General features: G+C 33.2%; 1 protein-coding gene across 2 annotated transcripts in view; it reads left to right on the top strand.

The window, feature by feature from the left end:
- Lrrc9 (leucine rich repeat containing 9) overlaps positions 1-20,460 on the top strand; it is an 89,256-nt gene that overhangs the window by 34,327 nt on the left and 34,469 nt on the right. For both annotated transcript variants that reach the window (XM_076848346.1, XM_076848344.1), the window contains exons 14-19: positions 73-188; positions 3,026-3,238; positions 8,126-8,245; positions 16,308-16,499; positions 17,712-17,837; positions 19,863-19,997. In XM_076848346.1, the coding sequence (XP_076704461.1) occupies positions 73-188; positions 3,026-3,238; positions 8,126-8,245; positions 16,308-16,499; positions 17,712-17,837; positions 19,863-19,997 (902 nt within the window). The remainder of the gene's footprint in view (positions 1-72; positions 189-3,025; positions 3,239-8,125; positions 8,246-16,307; positions 16,500-17,711; positions 17,838-19,862; positions 19,998-20,460) is intronic.

Genomic DNA, 20,460 nt, shown 5'->3' with positions numbered 1-20,460 from the left:
TCTATGTAAGGTTGAAAAGGTGTAGGCTGTTTTATTTTGAAGACTTTTCACTTGGTTTTGTTTTTATTCTAGATTCTATTGTGGGACAAAGAAATTGTGATTGTGGCTTTCGACAGTGCAAGTGGTTTGTCTTTGATCATGACCTTGTCTTGCCAGAATACATCGTTGAATTTGAGTACATCACAGTGGTATGAATTGTTACATTTTTTTATAAAAGAACTCCTTAAATGAGGACAGAATAGTAATTTGAAGTCTAATAATGTTATGCCAAGTTTATCCTATATATATATATATATCGGTGTGTGCATGTGTGTATGCAGGTATAATGGTTATTCTGTGAAGTAATTAATTTTTAAAACAAATCATTATAATACCTAAATATTTTCATTAAATAAGACTGTATTATCAATGGGAAAGATTCAAACTATATTAAAGACAAATAAATACAAAAATCTGCCTTCATTCTATGCCTCCATTCCCTTTTACCAGTGTATCCATTGCTAACAGTTTTGCTTTCAATTCTTTTTCTATGCATTTTCCATATATAACAACATATACTATTTTACTTAGTAGAATCAAGTTCTAAGTCTTAAGTGATTTTTTTTTTTTGCTTTTAAAAATCAATGTTTCAGACTTAAGTTCACTTTAGCACATATAGATATATACTTCATTCCTTTGGTGACTGCGTACCATCCAGTAATACTCTGATTTATTTGTTACCTGTTATAACATATATAGGTTATATCTAGGTTTTGCTATTTAAAACAGTATTTCATCAAACATTGTGGGTGCATCTTTATATATATGTGGAAATTTCTCTACAGGATAGATTTGTAAAAAACTTGGATAGTCAAAGGATACATTCATTTTAAATTTTGTTAGTTATTTTGAAATTCCTTCCACAAAGACTTGACCATTTTACAAATTTTTGACAGTGTGTGATAGTGATTATTAATTTGCATCCTTATCAACATAAGATATTGTCAGGGTATTTCCTCCTCCTCTTCCTATCTTCGTCTTCCTCCTTCTCCTCCTATCTTCCTCCTCCTCTTCCTCCTCCCTCTTCCTCCTCCCTCTTCCCCTCCCCCTTCTCCTCCCCCTCCTCTCCCTCCCCTTCCACTCTGATGAGCAAAAAATAGGACATTTTATTCTTTAGGACTAAATTATGTATAGTATTATGAATCACCTGTTATATCCTTAGACCATTTTCTATTAGACTCTCTTGCACATTGTTTAGAAAAATTCTTATATGCATTTTGGCTATTAATTTTTTATTTTGTATACATATGTTACACATACTTTTGTCACTTGTCTTTTTTTTGTAACAAAAACTTGTCATTTTAATTTAGTAATTTACAAGTTAATTTTAAAGAGTCAGCTCTCTCAATCTTTTCCTATGTAGATTCTGAATTTTATGTTGTTTGTCAGATATTAAAATTTTCTCCTTTATTTTTTTCAGTGTTCATATAGCTTGTTTTAAAATGTTTAGCTTTCTTAATCCATCTAGAAATTGTTTTTATTATGTGAGGTAGGGATGATCCAAAATTATTTTCTTAAAAATGATTACTTAGTCAAGCATTCTCTTTTGCTGTATTTTGAAATGTCATCTTTATCATTAAAATTATTTTCTTAAATAAGCAATCTATTTATGAATATCTGTTCTCTTCCATTGATCACTTTGCCTAATCTTGAACCTTAAATACACTTGTTTGTGTTATTACAACCTTGAATGATATGTTTTGTTTTGTGACAAGGCAATTTTTATCCTCCTACCCCCACTCATTTTTTTTAAAAAGTTTCTTGGCTATTCTTGAACATTTTCTTTTTCAAATAAAATTTGGAAGCACCTTGTCAGGTTCTATTTTTAAATCCTACTAGGATTTTATTGAAATTGCATTGAATTTAAAACTTAATTTGGGGTGAACTGACTGACCACTTTGAAATATTGGGCTTCTCTTGATAATTTAATTGAGTAGGTCCTTTCTTATGGTTATCTTTATATAAGTCTTTACTATTTCTTATTAAAGATAGTTCATTTATGTTTATATATTTCTATCATGAATTGGATTTATTATTTTAGGAAAATGCATAAAAACCTCTGACTCTTATGACTGTTCAGTTATGTTAGCAAAGGCCTTAGCTCCATCATCCTGCTTGCCACTTGACGAGCTCTTTTCATCTGGTGATTTAATTCTTTATTCGCTTCTGGGAAGTTTTTTTCTCTTAGTTTCGTATTTCTTCTCTTCCATTCTATTAAGCCCTCCCTGTCTTCATTTTTACTCTTATATCTTCATTTATTAATTCTTTGTTCTAGAAGATTTTCTCAATATTAGCTTCCAGATTGCTTATTTGATCTGCTGCCCATCTATTTTGTTTCTCAGCATTAATTGTATACTTTTATTTTTATGATTGTATTTACTTTAACATTGAAGTGTTTACCCTCTTGTTTTCTATAGTGCTTTATTCTCCCAGAGTTTTAAAAATTTTCTGATAAACTATTTTGGTTTTTTCTAGAGCTAGCTATTTGTTCATGTAGCTCTCGCTGATTCATTCACAATTCTCACTGTAATTACTTAGTTTCCTGTAATTACCTAGGGTATCCTCCTGCTTTTTTAGTTTTTCACCCTGAATATCAAGTTTCTCTGGATCTGATTTCATAGTGATTCTCTCTTGCATGTGTTGGTTAAAGGTCATATTCTGCCCTTATTTGTCTTTGTCTGTCAGTTAAGTCCCTTCTGATTTGTGTATCACAATTTCTAGTATGTTTGTTAAAGCTCCTTCCATTGTTAGGAAATATTTTGAAGTTACATTTTGCCAGTTTTAAGAAATTTTTAGTGAATGAGAATGGACACACCCATACTTGGCCTATAGTTTTAAACTATACTTACAGATTTTCTATTGTGATTCTGATCATCGTAGATATTGCTGATAATGGAAAGAAAGCCAATTCATCTTTTCTACATAGATTGTTTTTCAAAAAGATAAATACAGCACCAATTTTTCAACATTTTTAATAATTTTTTAGGTCAAGGCTCACTCTTTATTTTCTTCATTCAACAATGTTATTCCAGAAGAAAGCAAAAAAATTTCAGAAGGATCAATCTTGTCCCAAGATTTGAAAGTTGATGATGATGTTATGAAAATGGAACCCAAGATTAAGCCCCAAGCAAAACTTATTAGTTTGGATGATAAAACAATACTTTCCCTTGCCAAGACTAACATTTACAGTCATATTGTGGTGAGTATTAAGAGTAACAAAACTTAGAGACACGAATCTTGAATTTAGAATCAGAATCTAGCATATGAATTCTAACAATACTAAACTACCTACCTGATGGTGCTAGCTAGGCATCATACTGTCTAATTTAAAAGTGTCTAGACTTCTACTTCTGAGTAAACTAGATGAGTACTCCTGAATAGAATTGTGACAACTATATACATAATTTTAAGATTACTAGTAGTTATGTTAAGAAAGACTTTTTAAAGTAATCAATTTCAATAATATATTTTATTTAACCCAAACATCTAAAATATTATCATTTCACATGTAATCAACATGAAAATTCATTAATGAGAGTTTCTAAATCTGAATTATGGAGTATATTTTACACTCACCACATCTCAATTTAGTCTAGCCACATTTAATGCTCAATTACCACTTGAGGTGGCTTTCCAAATAACAAGTGATTTTATTCTGAATAATTAAAAGCTCTCTTTAAATGATTAGGATGAAGGCAAATAAGTTTCAAATCCATTTCTAGGATTAATCAAATAGAAAATGGGACCTCTATCTTTAAAAAATTATTAACAGAATTTGAGTTACTTGTTAACAACTTTTACTTCATAGTGGGGTAATTCTAATGAGTAAAAGCCTACTTCCATATCTGACTTTCAGGTCTGATAATTTCTGATCTGCTGCTCCACTCTGTTCAAACTATCATAATCTACTAGATTACTACTGTAAACTTCTAACCACACATTCTGCATTTTGCCATGGCAATATTGCACAACTCCAGGAGACACCATTCACATTATATTCCACTAAGTGCCCTTTGGAAAGAATTCACTATATAACTGGATAATCCTCAATGCAGAGGGGTTGCCTTCTAAAGTTATGCAACCGATATCCTATCCTGCCCCGACTTCCCTCTCCATGTTGAAGCTGGAGTAATCCTTTCACAATACAAATCTGATCATGTCACCTCAGTTCCCTCTCAGCACTCCTACTTAAAATCTACATGGCTTTCCATTGCTCTAAACTAAAACCAGCATCCTTAATAAGGCTGATAAGATTTTTCATGGCCTCACCCAAGGCCTACTTTTCCAGTCTTCTTTCACCTTATCTTCCCTTTACTTCTCCAGGCTCAGCCTCTTGCTTATTTCTTGAATACATGTTTTCAGCTAACACAAGGCTTCTGCCTTTACTGGTCCTTCCTATATTGATCTCCCCTTACTCCCTTTTCCTAGTTAACTCAAATATATCTTTTAGATGTTTACTAAGTGTTTAAAGCCTTCTATTACCTCTGAACCTAGGCCAGATTTCTTTGTTTTATGCTCTGTGTCTTTCCTATGCTATAAATTCTGTAGAAGCAAAGACATGTTTCTAGTCACATGTCCTCAGCATCAAGAGAACAATATAAGGTTGTACAGGGTACATTGCAGATAAAGTCCACATCTGAGGAGCACTTTTTAAATCATATAGTGCTATATTTAATACAACTCTTTTCTAATAACTTTTGGCAAAATTTATTGTTCTAACGAAAGCATATAGTGGCATTTTTTTTTTCTTTTTTGATATTAGGGATTGAACACAGGGGCACTTGACCACTGAGCCAGATTCCCATTCCTATTTTGTATTTTATTTAGAGACATGGTCTCACTGAGTTGCTTAGCCCCTTGCCATTGCTGAGGCTGGCTTTGAAGTCATGATCCTCCTGCCTCAGCCTCCTGAGCTGCTGGGATTATAGTCATGCACCACCACACCTGGCATATAGTTGCATTTTTTTAAAGAAAGCTAGACATAAAAGCACCTTGAGGAAAAGATGGATGTTTTTTCCTAATTTATGTGTATAAACCTAATGTGGATTAGCATCAACTCCACTAATACCTAATATAATACCTGGCACACACTAGATACCCTGTAGTTACTTGATTAAAATTAAAAAGAATATATTTACAAATGGCATTGGTTCTTACAGAGAAAGTTGATCATTTGATTCACCCTGCAGAAGTAATAAAAAAATTGATGTGTCTTGAGGAGAAAAGTTATTTCTAAATGACACTATATTTCTATATGTGCAGTAAAAGCTGAGATACAGATTAAAACACAGAAATTATATTTTTAATCTTGCAAATCAACCATATTGCTCCATTCTCACATTTCCAGATCCATTGTTTAAGAGGACAAATTTTTCTCAAGTGACTGTATAAAGCAGAAAGAGAATGTAAAGTACTTTCCTAAAATAAACAAAGTCAATAGTTTTAAGTCTGCTTCTGAAATATTCAGGAAAGAATCTGTTTTAAGAAGTTTATGGGATTTCATTGATGGAATTACCTCATCACCATCCTACTGCATCTTTAAGTCTGGGGTATAAAGTGGTGAATAAGTCTTTACCTAAGCTAGTTATCATTATAAAAGGAGGAAAAACTTCATAATATGATAGTAATATCACCTTCTTTATCATAAATGTACAGAATAGTGATTATAAGAACAATCTTCAGACTGGAAGTACTCAGAAACTATTATTTTTCTACTATTATGTCAAGATTTAATATATAAGTGATAGATTTTATAATAAAGTTTTAGTAATGAAATGATTAAAAAAATAGTGTTCTCTGATTTGATTGAGTTTCCACAATATGTATTTCTGAGTTTAAAGCAATTAAATAAAAATTTAAACATAGCAATAGAAAGTTGCTATTCCAAGCCAAAATAAAAAATGGAGAGTATAAGGCTTTATAATACGTTGGCCTTCTTGTGACCTACCTGATTCTGCATTTATTTGATCAATTCCCACGATATATGAATAGATAAGATTTTCTTCTTAAATTTGCCTATGCTGCTTAAAAGTCAGCAAATTACTGTCTTCTAGTAAGAAGATTAGATGTTACAAAAATATTTAGACATCAATAGCCCTTGCACTTCTTCCTTTGTACCACCACTTACACATAGTAAAATAGTGTCATGTAGAAATACCTTGTCTCCTTAAGAAATATCAAAATCAAGCCAAATCAAATAAAAACCCCTGAAACTCAGAGTTCTCAATTATAAGTTTGGCTTTTACATTGATTTATTTACCTATAATTTACTGAGAATTTGCTATGATTCAGGCAGTGAGGTAAGTTTTAGGGGTTCAAAACGAATAAATTATTTTCCTTGCCTCAATAACATCAGTTTAGTAGAAGAGATAGATAGGTGGTGGAGTTGGTGGGAGAGCCTCACAGAGGTGAGTTCTGAGAGGATATTTGTGTGTGTGCGTGCGTGTGTGTGCGTGTGTGTGTGTGTGTGTGGTGCTGGGGATTGAACCCAGGGCCTTGTGCATACAAGACAAAAATTCTATCAACTGAGCTATATCCCCAGCCCTTGAAAGGATTTTTTTTTTTTGAAGATAAGAGAAATGTAGTTGTTTACATTTTCCAGAAAGAGAAAATATTCTTTTTATAAGTAAGCACTTGGTTTTGAAAGATACTTTGTTTTCAGGGAACACTGAGAAATTCAGGAAGATTAGGATATATATTGTGATGGTGGTAGATCAAGATAAAGGTCAGAATTCAAGGAAAACACATGAAGCTGAGGCTGGAATCGTAGGAGGTTGTAGTCACATTAGGGTGGATATTGGAAGCCAAATTTAAAAGCTTAGTTTCTTCTTTGTAAGGAATACACTCTCTTGGCAGCTGGTGGAGTCTAACTGAAGTCAGACTGGTAGTTTGGAGATGCAGTGGAAACCCATTGCAGTAGTTATAAAAAAGAAATAATAGTCTATGCTAGGACACTGGTAGGAATGGAGGTTTGAGAAATGTTTCTACAATCAAATGTATATGGGCAAAAGGGAAAAAGGGGGTTATCAACAGACAGTAAAACTCTTAATCAGGATTGAAAACATAGGCTACCCAGTAGAGATATAAGGAAGATGATGAATTCAGTTGTAGTCATGCTAAGTGTAAGATATCTGTAGATTGTTCCATGGTGATGCCTATATTCATAAAATAATTAGTCTGCATAAATTGGCCCTTCTTCACAATTTTTGCTAGTTTGGAGTACTATTAGAAATTTAATTGTTTTTCTCTTTGAGGAATGTAGTGATTTAATATGATGGTGATGAGTGAAGATGACTGGGTGTAGACGCTTGATTTGATTATAATAATGCTCATTTGTGGACACTATAATCAACTGAACTAATACATTTAACTGCATCATTGTTTATTTTGTAGGCTATACATAAATATAGACTTAACTTGATATCATTCACAATAGACAGAAAAACATGTAGGCGTCAAGATCTCCCCTAAATTTAAAATTGTAAAAGCATTCATTTTTATAAAGTTTAGGATGAAACATACAGGGAAAATCTGGGATAAAATCTGACATAGGCATTGTTTTAGATTGTTCTCCCACCATGTTCTTTGATGTTTTGTCCTGCTGTTTTGGTACCTTTACCCTTTCTTCATTAGTCCATACAGTTTTTTTCTCATAGTTTCCTTCCATGAAGGTATACCTTGCCATCTTTTTGCTGTGAGATTTCCTATCTGATACCTGAAATCTTGAGGACCCCATTGTTCACTTTCCAACCTGTGAAATAAATCATCCCTAATAAATATCTTAACACATATATTTAACTATTTCCTAAAAAGAATGTCATGTCAATTATTGATAAATTTAGACCCAGTTGTAAATCATATCATTCAATAATCAGGTCCCAAGATGCTATTGTAAATTATTTTTACTTTTTAACATTTTAACATCATAGATTAGTTTTTCTTATTGACATTCTCCTAATGTAATTTAAAATAAGCAGTTTCTTATTTTGTGTTATATTAGTTCAAGTAATTGTCTAAACAGTTTAGATATTCACAGTGTGATATAGAATGTAATCTCTTTTATTTTTTAATTTTTATTGTATTTCAGAGTCTGAATCTACATGGAAACAGCTTGAGTAAATTGAGAGATCTCTCCAAATTAACAGGACTTCGAAAACTGAATATTAGTTTTAATGAATTTACTTGTTTAGATGATGTATACCACTTGGTAAGAACTTTCCTTTTGATATCTAAAAAAGTCAAACTCATAGAAGCACAGGGTTCAATGGTGGCTATCGGGATCTGTGAGGAAGCGGGATATGATAGGATATTGGTCTAAGGTAGAAACGTTCATTTAAAAGATGAATAAACATGGGAGGTAATGATTATGTTAATTAATTGTATTACAATAACCAGTGTATAATATACCCAATCATTACACTATACACCTTGAAAAGAGTCACACTTAATCTGTCAATTTAATATTTTTTAAAAACCATTGGTACAGCAAAAAATAAAAAGATAAATGATAAATTGAAATAAATAATTTTTAAAATAACCACTCCTTTGAAAGGAAAGTTTTTTTCCTTTTGAAAACATTTAAGTAAAATTAAAGGGTAAATTATCTTTGTAACTATGACTTCATACATACTATATGCAAGATTATATGGCCTAAATCAGGGATAAAACACATTCACTACATTCTGGTGCTTTCTCTAAAACAGATATTAAGTTTAGATTTTTTTTGCACACCAAAAATATACCTATGGTATATTTATCTGATATCTAGCTACTTTAATTAAATGTATCAATATATTAAAATAAATTCTGAAAATGTTCTTGTGTGTCATTCCATTTCCTCTGCTCTTATTTTCTCACTCTTCTCCTTCTTTTGAGTCCTGTCTTTTTCAATTTCTAGTTTACTACTGCACATCTAATGCTGTCATTTCTTTTTTTTTTTTTTTTTGAGGTTTTCTTTTTATTTATTTATTTATTTATTTATTTATTTTTAATTTTTTTTTAATTTTTTTTTTATTGGTTATTCAAAACATTACAAAGATTGCAGAATCACATCGGTTACACATCCACATTTTTACATAATACCATAATAGTAATGTTGTATTCTGCTACCTTTCCTATCCTCTACTATCCCCCCTCCCCTCCCCTCCCATCTTCTCTCTCTACCCCATCTACTGTAATTCATTTCTCTCCTTATTTTTTTCCCATTCCCCTCACAAACTCTTATATGTAATTTTGTATAACAATGAGGGTCTCCTTCCATTTCCATGCAATTTCCCTTTTCTCTCCCTTTCCCTCCCACTTCATGACTCTGCTTAATGTTAATCTTTTCCTCCTGCTCTTCCTCCCTGCTCTGTTCTTGGTTGCTCTCATTATATCAAAGAAGACATTTGGCATTTGTTTTTTAGGGATTGGCTAGCTTCACTTAGCATAATCTGCTCTAGTGCCATCCATTTCCCTGCAAATTCCATGATTTTGTCATTTCTTAGTGCTGCGTAGTACTCCATTGTGTATAAATGCCACATTTTTTTTATCCATTCATCTATTGAGGGGCATCGGGGTTGGTTCCACAGTCTAGCTATTGTGAATTGTGCTGCTATGAACATCGATGTGGCAGTATCCCTGTAGTATGCTCTTTTGAGGTCTTCAGGGAATAGTCCGAGAAGGGCAATAGCTGGGTCAAATGGTGGTTCCATTCCCAGCTTTCCCAGGAATCTCCATACTGCTTTCCATATTGGCCTCACCATTTTGCAGTCCCACCAGCAATGTATAAGAGTACCCTTTTCCCCACATCCTCGCCAGCACTTGTTATTGTTCGACTTCATAATGGCTGCCAATCTTACTGGAGTGAGATGGTATCTTAGGGTGGTTTTGATTTGCATTTCTCTGATTGCTAGAGATGGTGAGCATTTTTTCATGTACTTGTTGATTGATTGTATGTCCTCCTCTGAGAAGTGTCTGTTCAGGTCTTTGGCCCATTTGTTGATTGGGTTATTTGTTTTCTTATTGTTTAATTTTTTGAGTTCTTTGTATACTCTGGATATTAGGGCTCTATCTGAAGTGTGAGGAGTAAAAATTTGTTCCCATGATGTAGGCTCCCTATTTACCTCTCTTATTGTTTCTCTTGCTGAGAAAAAACTTTTTAGTTTAAGTAAGTCCCATTTGTTGATTCTTGTTTTTAACTTTTGTGCTATGGGTGTCCTATTAAGAAATTTGGAGCCCGACCCCACAATATGTAGATCGGAGCCAACCTTTTCATCTATCAGACGCATAGTCTCTGATTTGATATCAAGGTCCTTGATCCATTTTGAGTTAACTTTTGTGCATGGCGAGAGGAGGGGATTCAGTTTCATTTTATTGCATATGGATTTCCAGTTTTCCCAGCACCATTTGTTGAAGATGCTATCCTTCCTCCATTGCATGTTTTTAGCCCCTTTATCGAATATAAGATAGTTGTAATTTTGTGGATTGGTTTCTGTGTCCTCTATTCTATACCATTGGTCCACCCGCCTGTTTTGGTACCAGTACCATGCTGTTTTTGTTACTATTGCTTTGTAGTACAGTTTGAAATCTGGTATCGCTACACCTCCTGATTCACACTTCCTGCTTAGAATTGCTTTTGCTATTCTGGGTCTTTTATTTTTCCATATGAATTTCATGATTGCTTTATCTATTTCTACAAGAAATGCCATTGGGATTTTGATTGGCATTGCATTGAACCTATAGAGAACTTTTGGTAATATTGCCATTTTGATGATGTTAGTTCTGCCTATCCATGAACAGGGTATATTTTTCCATCTTCTGAGATCTTCTTCTATTTCTCTCTTTAGGGTTCTGTAGTTTTCATTGTATAAATCTTTCACCTCTTTTGTTAGGTTGATTCCCAAGTATTTTATTTTTTTTGAGGATATTGTGAATGGGGTAGATGTCCTCATTTCCAGTTCAGAAGATTTGTCGCTGATATACAGGAATGCCTTTGATTTATGCGTGTTGATTTTATATCCAGCCACTTTGCTGAATTCATTTATTAGCTCTAGTAGTTTCTTTGTAGACCCTTTTGTGTCTTCTAGGTATAGGATCATATCATCCGCAAATAGTGATAATTTAAGTTCTTCTTTTCCTATTTTTATGCCTTTAATTTCTTTCGTCTGTCTAATTGCTCTGGCCAGTGTTTCAAGAACTATATTGAATAGAAGTGGTGAGAGAGGGCATCCCTGTCTTGTTCCAGATTTTAGAGGGAATGCCTTCAGTTTTTTTCCATTTAGAATGATGCTAGCCTGAGGCTTAGCATATATAGCTTTTATAATTTTGAGGTAAGTTCCTGTTATCCCTAGTTTTTCTAATGTTTTGAACATAAAGGGATGCTGTACTTTGTCGAATGCTTTTTCTGCGTCCACCGAGATGATCATATGGTTCTTATCTTTAAGTCTATTGATGTGGTGAATAACGTTTATTGATTTCCGTATATTGAACCAGCCTTGCATCCCAGGGATGAATCCTACTTGATCATGGTGCACAATCTTTTTGATATGTTTTTGTATACGATTTGCCAGAATTTTATTGAGGATTTTTGCATCTAAATTCATTAGGGATATTGGTCTGTAGTTTTCTTTCTTTGAGGTGTCCTTCTCTGGTTTGGGAATCAGGGTGATATTGGCCTCATAGAATGAATTTGGGAGTTCTCCCTCTTTTTCTATCTCCTGAAATAGATTATGGAGTATTGGTATTAGTTCCTCTTTAAATGTTTTGTAAAACTCTGCTGTATATCCATCCGGTCCTGGGCTTTTCTTGGTTGGTAGTCTTTTGATGGCTTCTTCTATTTCCTCCCTTGATATTGATCTGTTTAGGTTGTTTATATCTTCCTGATTCAATCTGGGTAGTTCATATGTCTCAAGGAATTTATCGATGCCTTCACTATCTTCTATTTTATTAGAGTATAGGGTTTCAAAATAATTTCTAATTATCGTCTGTATTTCTGAATTGTCTGTTGTGATGTTGCCTTTTTCATCCCATAAGCTAGTAATTTGGGTTCTCTCTCTTCTTCTCTTTGTTAGTGTGGCTAGTGGTCTATCAATCTTATTTATTTTTTCAAAGAACCAACTTTTAGTTTTGTCAATTTTTTCGATTGTTTCTTTTGTTTCGATTTCATTGATTTCTGCTCTAATTTTAATTATTTCTTGCCTTCTACTGTATTTGCTGCTGATTTGTTCTTCTTTTTCTAAGGCTTTGAGGTGTAGTATGAGGTCATTTATTTGTTGGCTTTTCCTTCTTTTAAGGAATGAACTCCATGAAATGAATTTTCCTCTTAGTACTGCTTTCATAGTGTCCCAAAGATTTCGATATGTTGTTTCTGAGTTTTCGTTTACCTCTAAGAATTTTTTAATTTCCTCTTTGATGTCTTCTGTAACCCTTTGTTCATTCAGTAGCATATTGTTTAATCTCCATGTGATGTAGGGTTTTTCCTTTCTCATTTTATTATTGATTTCCAATTTCATTCCATTATGATCAGATAAAATGCATGGTAGTATCTCAACTCCTTTGTAATTGCTAAGCTTTGCCCTGTGACATAATATATGGTCTATTTTTGAGAAGGATCCATGTGCTGCTGAGAAGAAAGTGTATCCGCTTGATGTTGGGTGGTATATTCTGTATATATCAATTAAGTCTAAGTTATTTATTGTATTATTGAGCTCTATGGTTTCTTTATTCAATTTTTGTTTGGAAGATCTGTCCATTGGTGAGAGAGGTGTATTAAAATCTCCCATGATTATTGTGTTGTGGTCTATTAGACTCTTGAACTTGAGAAGAGTTTGTTTGATGAACGTAGCTGCACCATTGTTTGGGGCATATATATTAATGATCGTCAAGTCTTGTTGGTGTATGGTTCCCTTGAGCAGTATGTATTTCCTTGTTCATCCCTTTTGATTAACTTTGGCTTGAAGTCTATTTTATTTGATACAAGTATGGACACCCCTGCTTGCTTCCGGGGTCCGTATGAGTGATATAATTTTTCCCAACCTTTCACCTTCAGTCTGTGTATGTCTTTTCCTATCAGATGAGTCTCCTGTAGGCAGCATATTGTTGGATCTTTTTTTTTAATCCATTCTACTAGCCTATGTCTTTTGATTGGTGCATTTAAGCCATTAACATTTAGGGTTACTATTGAGATATGGTTTGTATTTCCAGCCATATTTGGTTATGTATGATACTTAACATGATTAGTTTTTCCTCTATGCTTAGTTTTTCCTTTATTGTACTACCTCCCGTTGTTGGTTTTCATTGTTATTTTTCATTTCCTCTTCCTGTAATGTTTTGCCAAGGATGTTTTGAAGAGCTGGTTTTCTAGCTGCAAATTCTTTTAACTTTTGCTTATCGTGGAAGATTTTTATTTCATCTTCAATCCTGAAGCTTAATTTCGCTGGATACATGATTCTTGGTTGGAACCCTTTTTCTTTCAGCGTTTGAAATATGTTGTTCCAGGATCTTCTAGCTTTCAGAGTCTGTGTTGAAAGATCAGCAGTTATCCTGATTGGTTTACCCTTAAATGTAATCTGCTTCCTCTCTCTTGTGGCTTTTAAGATTCTCTCCTTATTCTGTATGTTGGGCATCTTCATTATTATATGTCTTGGTGTGGATCTCTTATGATTTTGTATATTCGGTGTCCTGTAGGCTTCTAGTATTTGGATTTCTTTTTCATTCTTTAAGTCTGGGAAGTTTTCTAGTATTATTTCATTGAATAGATTACTCATTCCCTTGGTTTGGACCTCTGTACCCTCTTGTATCCCAATAACTCTTAGGTTTGGTTTCTTGATGTTATCCCATAATTCTTGGATGTTCTGCTCATGATTTCTTAACATTCTCGCTGAGCTGTCTATGTTCTTTTCAAGTTGAAAAACTTTGTCTTCGTTGTCTGAAGTTCTATCTTCCAAGTGTTCTACTCTGCTGGTAATACTCTCATTTGAGTTTTTAATTTGGTTTATTGTTTCCTGCATTTCCAGGATTTCTGTTTGTTTGTTTTTTATATCCTCTATCTCCCTATAGAGTTGATCTTTTGCTTCTTGGATTTGTTTATGTAATTCATTGTCAAAGTGATTTTTCATTGTCTGAATTTGATGAATAATGTCTTCCTTGAGACTCCAGATCATCTGAAGCATGTATATCCTGAACTCTTTGTCTGACATTCCATCAGCTGCAGATATTACCTCATCTAATGTTGAATTGACCTGTATTGTTTGTGGTCCTTTCTTTCCTTGTCTTTTCATACTGCTCATGATTCTTTCTAGCTTTGTGAAACTGTTGAGCTAATGTTTTTCCCCTTATATATTTGTATTGTTCTTGAATAGCTCCAATATCCCTCTTTTTCGGAGAAAGACAATGTTAACAGATCCCAATATCAACAGTACATTATCTAAGGACAAGTTTTAATTATTAATACATTTATAGTTAGATTCTAAGACTATAGATATTGGATTTAATTATTACTTAAGAATATATTCCTTAGTTTCATAAAAGGCGTACCATATCTGGTGGCATATAGAAAACTTAATTTCAGACGAAGGATGTTATACTTAAAGAGAAAGGAGTGAGGGAATGAGGTTAAACTAACTTAGCACCTTTGGAGAACTCTAACCACTCGACTGGTAATTTATGGAAGAATGTATAGACTCAACCTCCTATTTAGATAGTTACCCTATGTATAGATAGCAAAAGTTAGGAGATTGAAAGTGGTATAGAGAGAATATGAATTAAAAAAAAGAAAAGAAAAGAAAAGAAATAACAAGGAAGAAAAGAGAAATAAGAGAAGGGAAAGGGAAGTAAGATAGAAATACAGAAAAAAAATGGGGGGAGGTGGGGTATATGCAATTCCTCTATATTATATTACTTTGGTAATTCAGTTGTTCATGCTCAGTTCTTGGTTTCACATATGCTGAAGTTGTGGAAGAGAGAGAAGAAAAGAGAAAGAGAGAAAAAAAAAAAAAGTCTCTCAGAACACTGTTTTCCTTGCTTCCAGTAGGTGGCGTTGTCTATTCCTAGTTTGAGCCTCTGTATTCAGGGTGGTGGGTATAGCCAGTGTGAAGGGAAATGAGCTTCCATCTGTATCTTCCCTACTCTAGTCTCTGAGGTAGAAACCAGGTGCCTGTACAGTTGTTGTTTTGTGTTGATAGCTACAATCCCCAAAAGCTTGTGGGAAATATTTTTAGTTATCGCAGCTAAGGGTGGGGGAGTTGGAAACCGGGTACCTGGATCAGCCGCAACTGTGCTGGTAGCCACACCCACTTTGATGGGTTTTAAGGGTTGATGGGCTTCCTGGAGACTAGCGCTCGGGGCGGGACCGGACTTCCTGCTCCGGTCTGGCTGGGCGGCTGTCGCGGCTTCCTGCTCCGGTCTGGCTCGGCGGCTCCTAATGCTGTCATTTCTTTAAATCGTCATTATTCAGGTTGCTATTTCTCTTTCTCTGTCTTTTCTACCTGAATGTCATATGCACAGATCTTATCTGATTTGCGTTTGCCTTCTGGTATATCATAGACAAATACAATAATGTCTGTGTCATGGGCATGAATGTGTGTAACTTTTATAATTTAGAATTTCTTATCAGCCATGTGCAATAGCACACACCTGTAATCCAGTGGCTTGGGAAGCTGCGCAGGAGGATCAAAGAATTCAAAGCTAGCCTCAGCAAAAGTGAGGCACTAAGCAACCCAGTGAGACTCTTTCTCTAAATAAAGTACAAAATAGGGCTGGGGATGTGGCTCAGTGGTCGAGTGCCCCTGAGTTCAATCCCTGATACTCATATAAATAAATAAATAAATATTGACTTTTCCTATTAATAATTCTTATTTAAAGTTGTGAACACTTTAAAAAGAAAATTATAGAGTCAAATTCATAGGTTTAATTTCTACCCCTGAGGGTGAACCTTTTAAAACCAGGTTGAGTTCAACAGTGTAAACCAGAAGCTGCCTAATTAGAAGTATATTTTATTTGCTGAGGACAAATCATCTTGTCTATTTCATTTTGCTTTCTCTCCCATGAAAGCAAATATGACTGATCTATGTTATAAGAGTTAAGTGTGAATTAAGAGAGAATTACCATCAAATTAAATACCCATAGCTCTTTAAGAAAATAAATATATTGATTTCATTATTGTTGCTTAACTACTGTGTCTGTTTTTTATGAGGATTATAAGAAAGCATGCAAGGCATTTAAAGAACCAGAGAAAAGAGCTGTGTAAACACAAACCATGATTCTGACCATCACTTTTGTTTGTGCTGCAGTATAACCTTGAATATTTGGATGCAAGCCACAACCATGTGATAACTCTTGAGGGATTTAGAGGTCTGATGAAACTAAAGCACTTGGACTTGAGCTGGAATCAACTAAAGAAATCTGGGGATGAAATAAATGTGTTATGTAAACACACCACAAGCCTTCTCACTCTTAATATTCAACATAATCCATGGCAAAAGGTATGCAACAGACATGTTTTTGAAAAAGCAAACACTTACTTTGAAGCTATTTTCTCACTACTTTTCAACAAATAGTAGCCAGAAATGGGACAACTATCTTTGTTTTTCTAGACTTAAAATCCTTCATAAATTGAATTTAGTGCAGTAATCAAAATGTATCACATATTACCATAAGAAAAGGCTATACTTTCATGTTAAGTTTTTTTTTGTAACTTCTAACAGTTTGAAAGCATTATTGCTTTAAGAATGATTGATGTCACTGGCTTCTGCACGCCTCCAGAGAATTTATAAAGCTGTGTGCCAGAACCCTACTGTAATGAGGCACAGGAACCATAAATAATATGATACAGTGAGGGAAGTATACTATTAAAGAAGAAACATAGTTTGAAGTGTAATATATTCTAATCTGTGTTGAGAAACATGTTTTACAATTATACTTAGAATTTTGCATTGTTCTCTATTTTAAGTCCAGAAATCACCTCCCCTTATAAAATTGCATTATGAAGTCTTAAGTTCTGTTGTAAGATGAAATATGATTGAACAGTATTTTTATCATCATGAAATATGTGATTTCAATATTCAATGATTAGATTTAAGGGTATCTCCAACTATTTTAAATAATGTCCAAGTTTATAATTTCAAGAATCTTTCTTTCTCCGCCTCTGAAATGTGTTATGTTCAACTTTTTATGGGGGACTAAAGAGTGATCAGTTTATTAAGTTGGCCATATTTCTGAATTTATGTCTTCTTTTAAACTTGCAAAATTTAATCTTTTTCTTTTGCCAAAGCAGACCTTCTGGATGATCACAATACAACTCTCTCCCTGCTGCCCAACTGGATGTCCAGGGCTACTGTCCATATTGAATCACACATGGAGGTTACTAGCTTACTGCTCATCTAGATAAACAGGAGTCATTGCAGTTGTTCTTTTAACTCTTTTCACCACAGCCAATTTTCAACAGTTTATAGGACTTCTCCCCTTCATAAGAATGGAATCATCCATGTGAAAATGAAACAGATTAACTCTTCAATATAATTTAATTTCAATTATTATTTAAAGAATTAAATGAAGCCTTTATTTTTAGATACATATAAGGAACAAGGAAATGGATAATTTTGAATTATAAGGAAAGAAATGAAAAAAATGCTCCTTTCTATACTATAACATATGTAATATTTTGTGAAAATTAACTTTTTGTAATTTTTCCCAAGCCAGCCACATTGAGGCTGAGTGTCATTGGCAGATTAAAGACTCTTACACATTTAGATGGACATCTTATTTCTGAAGAAGAAACAACAGCAGCTTTGAAATTTATTACCGGAACAAAGATTACTCAGGTTAGATTTTACCGTTTAATATTTCTTGTACTATTGGAACATATATATATTTTCTGTACTCATTTTTAGTTGTTAAGATTTTATATTCCCTCTTACCATATTAATAAAAAATAATATGTAGTAATTATACCACTTGGTTGCTTTCTGCTCATATGAACCTCATTTAAATACCTTCTGGTTATATGGACTCTTTTGATATAGCCCTGCATATAAATACCTTTAGGGTTACATTTTTTCCCCCTAGTTACCTCAACTTAGCAGAGTCTGTTCTAAAGCCTATATAAGGAACTTTGTGAGAATAAGGTAAGCTTAGAGGCTTTGATAAAGTGTTTAGTGAATTTTCTGCTTAGTTTTGACAGATGAGCCCAGGGATGAGGAGAGAGAAAAATAAAGCTATATTATCCAGATTAAAAATGCTATACTTTAAAAAAAAGACATACTAAAAACAGATTTATCAAAAATAAAAACAGTGATTATTTTATGGTTAAAAAAATGCTATACTTTAGCTAAAATAGCTTCAATCTCCTAAATATCACCACTCTATCTAGCTATTTAATTTCTGTGGGGTACATGAATATTAATTCCTTAAATAATGTAACGTTTAACTTTGGATCTCTTCAAGATGAAGGGAAGAAATATTTTGGTGATTAAAAAAAACACTATCAACACTCCTAAAGACTTGGGAATTAGCTCTACCAGAAATCAAAGTTTATTGAAAAATTTTAAGACAATGTTATATTGGTGCAGTTAGACAAATAGACCAACAGAACAGAATAAAGATCTAACCGAGATCCATACATCTATGGAAACTTGATAATAACAGCTACCTTTGCATATAAGAGGCTATTTGGTAAAAGGCATTGGCACAAGTACATTAAAGACTTCAGTGCAAAAAGCAAAACCAACCATATTTTAGAAGAAAAGATCAGAATTATTATGACCTTGAACTAAGGAAGAATTTTTTAGGAAAGAAATAAAGAGCATAAACCATAAAAGATTTGTTTTGCCTATATCAACGTTAATATGTCTTTTGCATAAGATACCATAAAGAAAGTAAAAAAGACAACCTACAGACTAGGGAAAGAAATTTGCAACACGAGTGTCAAAAGATATTCTTTATATATCCAGAATGTGTAAGGGAAAAGACAACCAACTGAACAGAAAAATGAGGAAAAAATTTGAACAGACATTTCACTAGAGAGGAAATCAGAACAACCAATTAGGAAAAGATGCTTCACCACATTAGTGTTCAAGAAAATGAACATTAAAACTACAATGACCTACTATTTATTAAAGCTGACAATAACAACTTTCAGCAAGAATATAAAGTAACAGTTATAATTGGTACAATTTGGTGCTATTACACACACACACACTCACACCACCCCCTATAGTCCAGCAATTTTAGTTACTGACATATACTCGAAAGAACTCTTACATGTATGTTTCAAGAAACATGTACAAGAATGTCTATGATGACAGTGTTCAAAAAGGCAAGGATGCTGAATCAACCTGAGTGTTCATTGGCAGGAGACTCATTATGGGAATACAGGAATACTGTACAGCAGGGACATATGAATGAACTACATCTACATAGAGAAGCACAGATAAAATTTCACAAATAGGATGTTAAGCAAACAAAGCAAGTCATAGAAAAAGTACATTATTCATTTTTTCATAAAGTTCAAATATATTCATGACAGGGACCTTATAAGGTATTAGTAATATTCTAACTCTCAAGCTGCTTTAATGGCTGGATTATATTGGTGTTTGTGTTATAGTAATTCTCTTCAAGGTTTTATAAATATTATCTTCTAATAGTTCAATATTTGCTAAAATGAAAAAATGAATACTTGAAAATACATCTAGATATTGAAAATATGTTAAGGCAAACAAATTGTCCTGTTTAAAAATTACGTATTGTGCCATTTATTTTACCTAGGAAATAATACTTTTTAAATATATATAAATGAACCTCTGTATGCTATTTCTTTTATTCATCATGTTTTTTTTTTATTTTATTAGCTATCTATCTTACGGCATTCTAGTACCAAAGAGGAGAGACCACGGATACTTAGCATCTGGCCTTCTGCCAAAATTCTGACACAGATTTCAAAATTTGGACCACATTTACATCTGAATGGAAACTGGCACTTGAAGGTATAGGCTAATTCTATGAAATTTAATATAAAAGCTTAATTTAAATTGATGTTGTCAGTCAGTCTTTATGTACCTCATAAAGAGGGTACAGATAGGTAAGGGGAAAAATTGAAAGAGTTAAATTAAAATAGGGAAGGAATACTTAAGATGCACCTTCTTAGCAAATTTCAAGTATATTATACAATATCTTTAACTTTAGTCACAATATTGTACATTAATAACTTTAGTCACAATATTGTACATTAGATTTAATCTTGCATGACTGAAACCCTTTGCCCCAAGCCCCTGGTAACCACCATTCTATTCTCTGCATTCATGAGTTTGAATATTTTAGATTTCACATATAATTGAGATCATGCAGTGTTTAAATCACAGTGTATACATATCAAACGAAGTTGTACACATTAAACATATACAACTTTAAATTTATATTTATACTTCATAAAGTTGGAAAAAATAAAAA

This window comes from Callospermophilus lateralis, chromosome 3, assembly GCF_048772815.1.
Source record: "Callospermophilus lateralis isolate mCalLat2 chromosome 3, mCalLat2.hap1, whole genome shotgun sequence".
In the NCBI taxonomy this organism is placed as follows: domain Eukaryota; kingdom Metazoa; phylum Chordata; class Mammalia; order Rodentia; family Sciuridae; genus Callospermophilus; species Callospermophilus lateralis.
The sequence above is the reverse complement of the archived record's forward strand: the minus strand, read 5'-3'. Positions and strand labels throughout refer to the sequence as shown.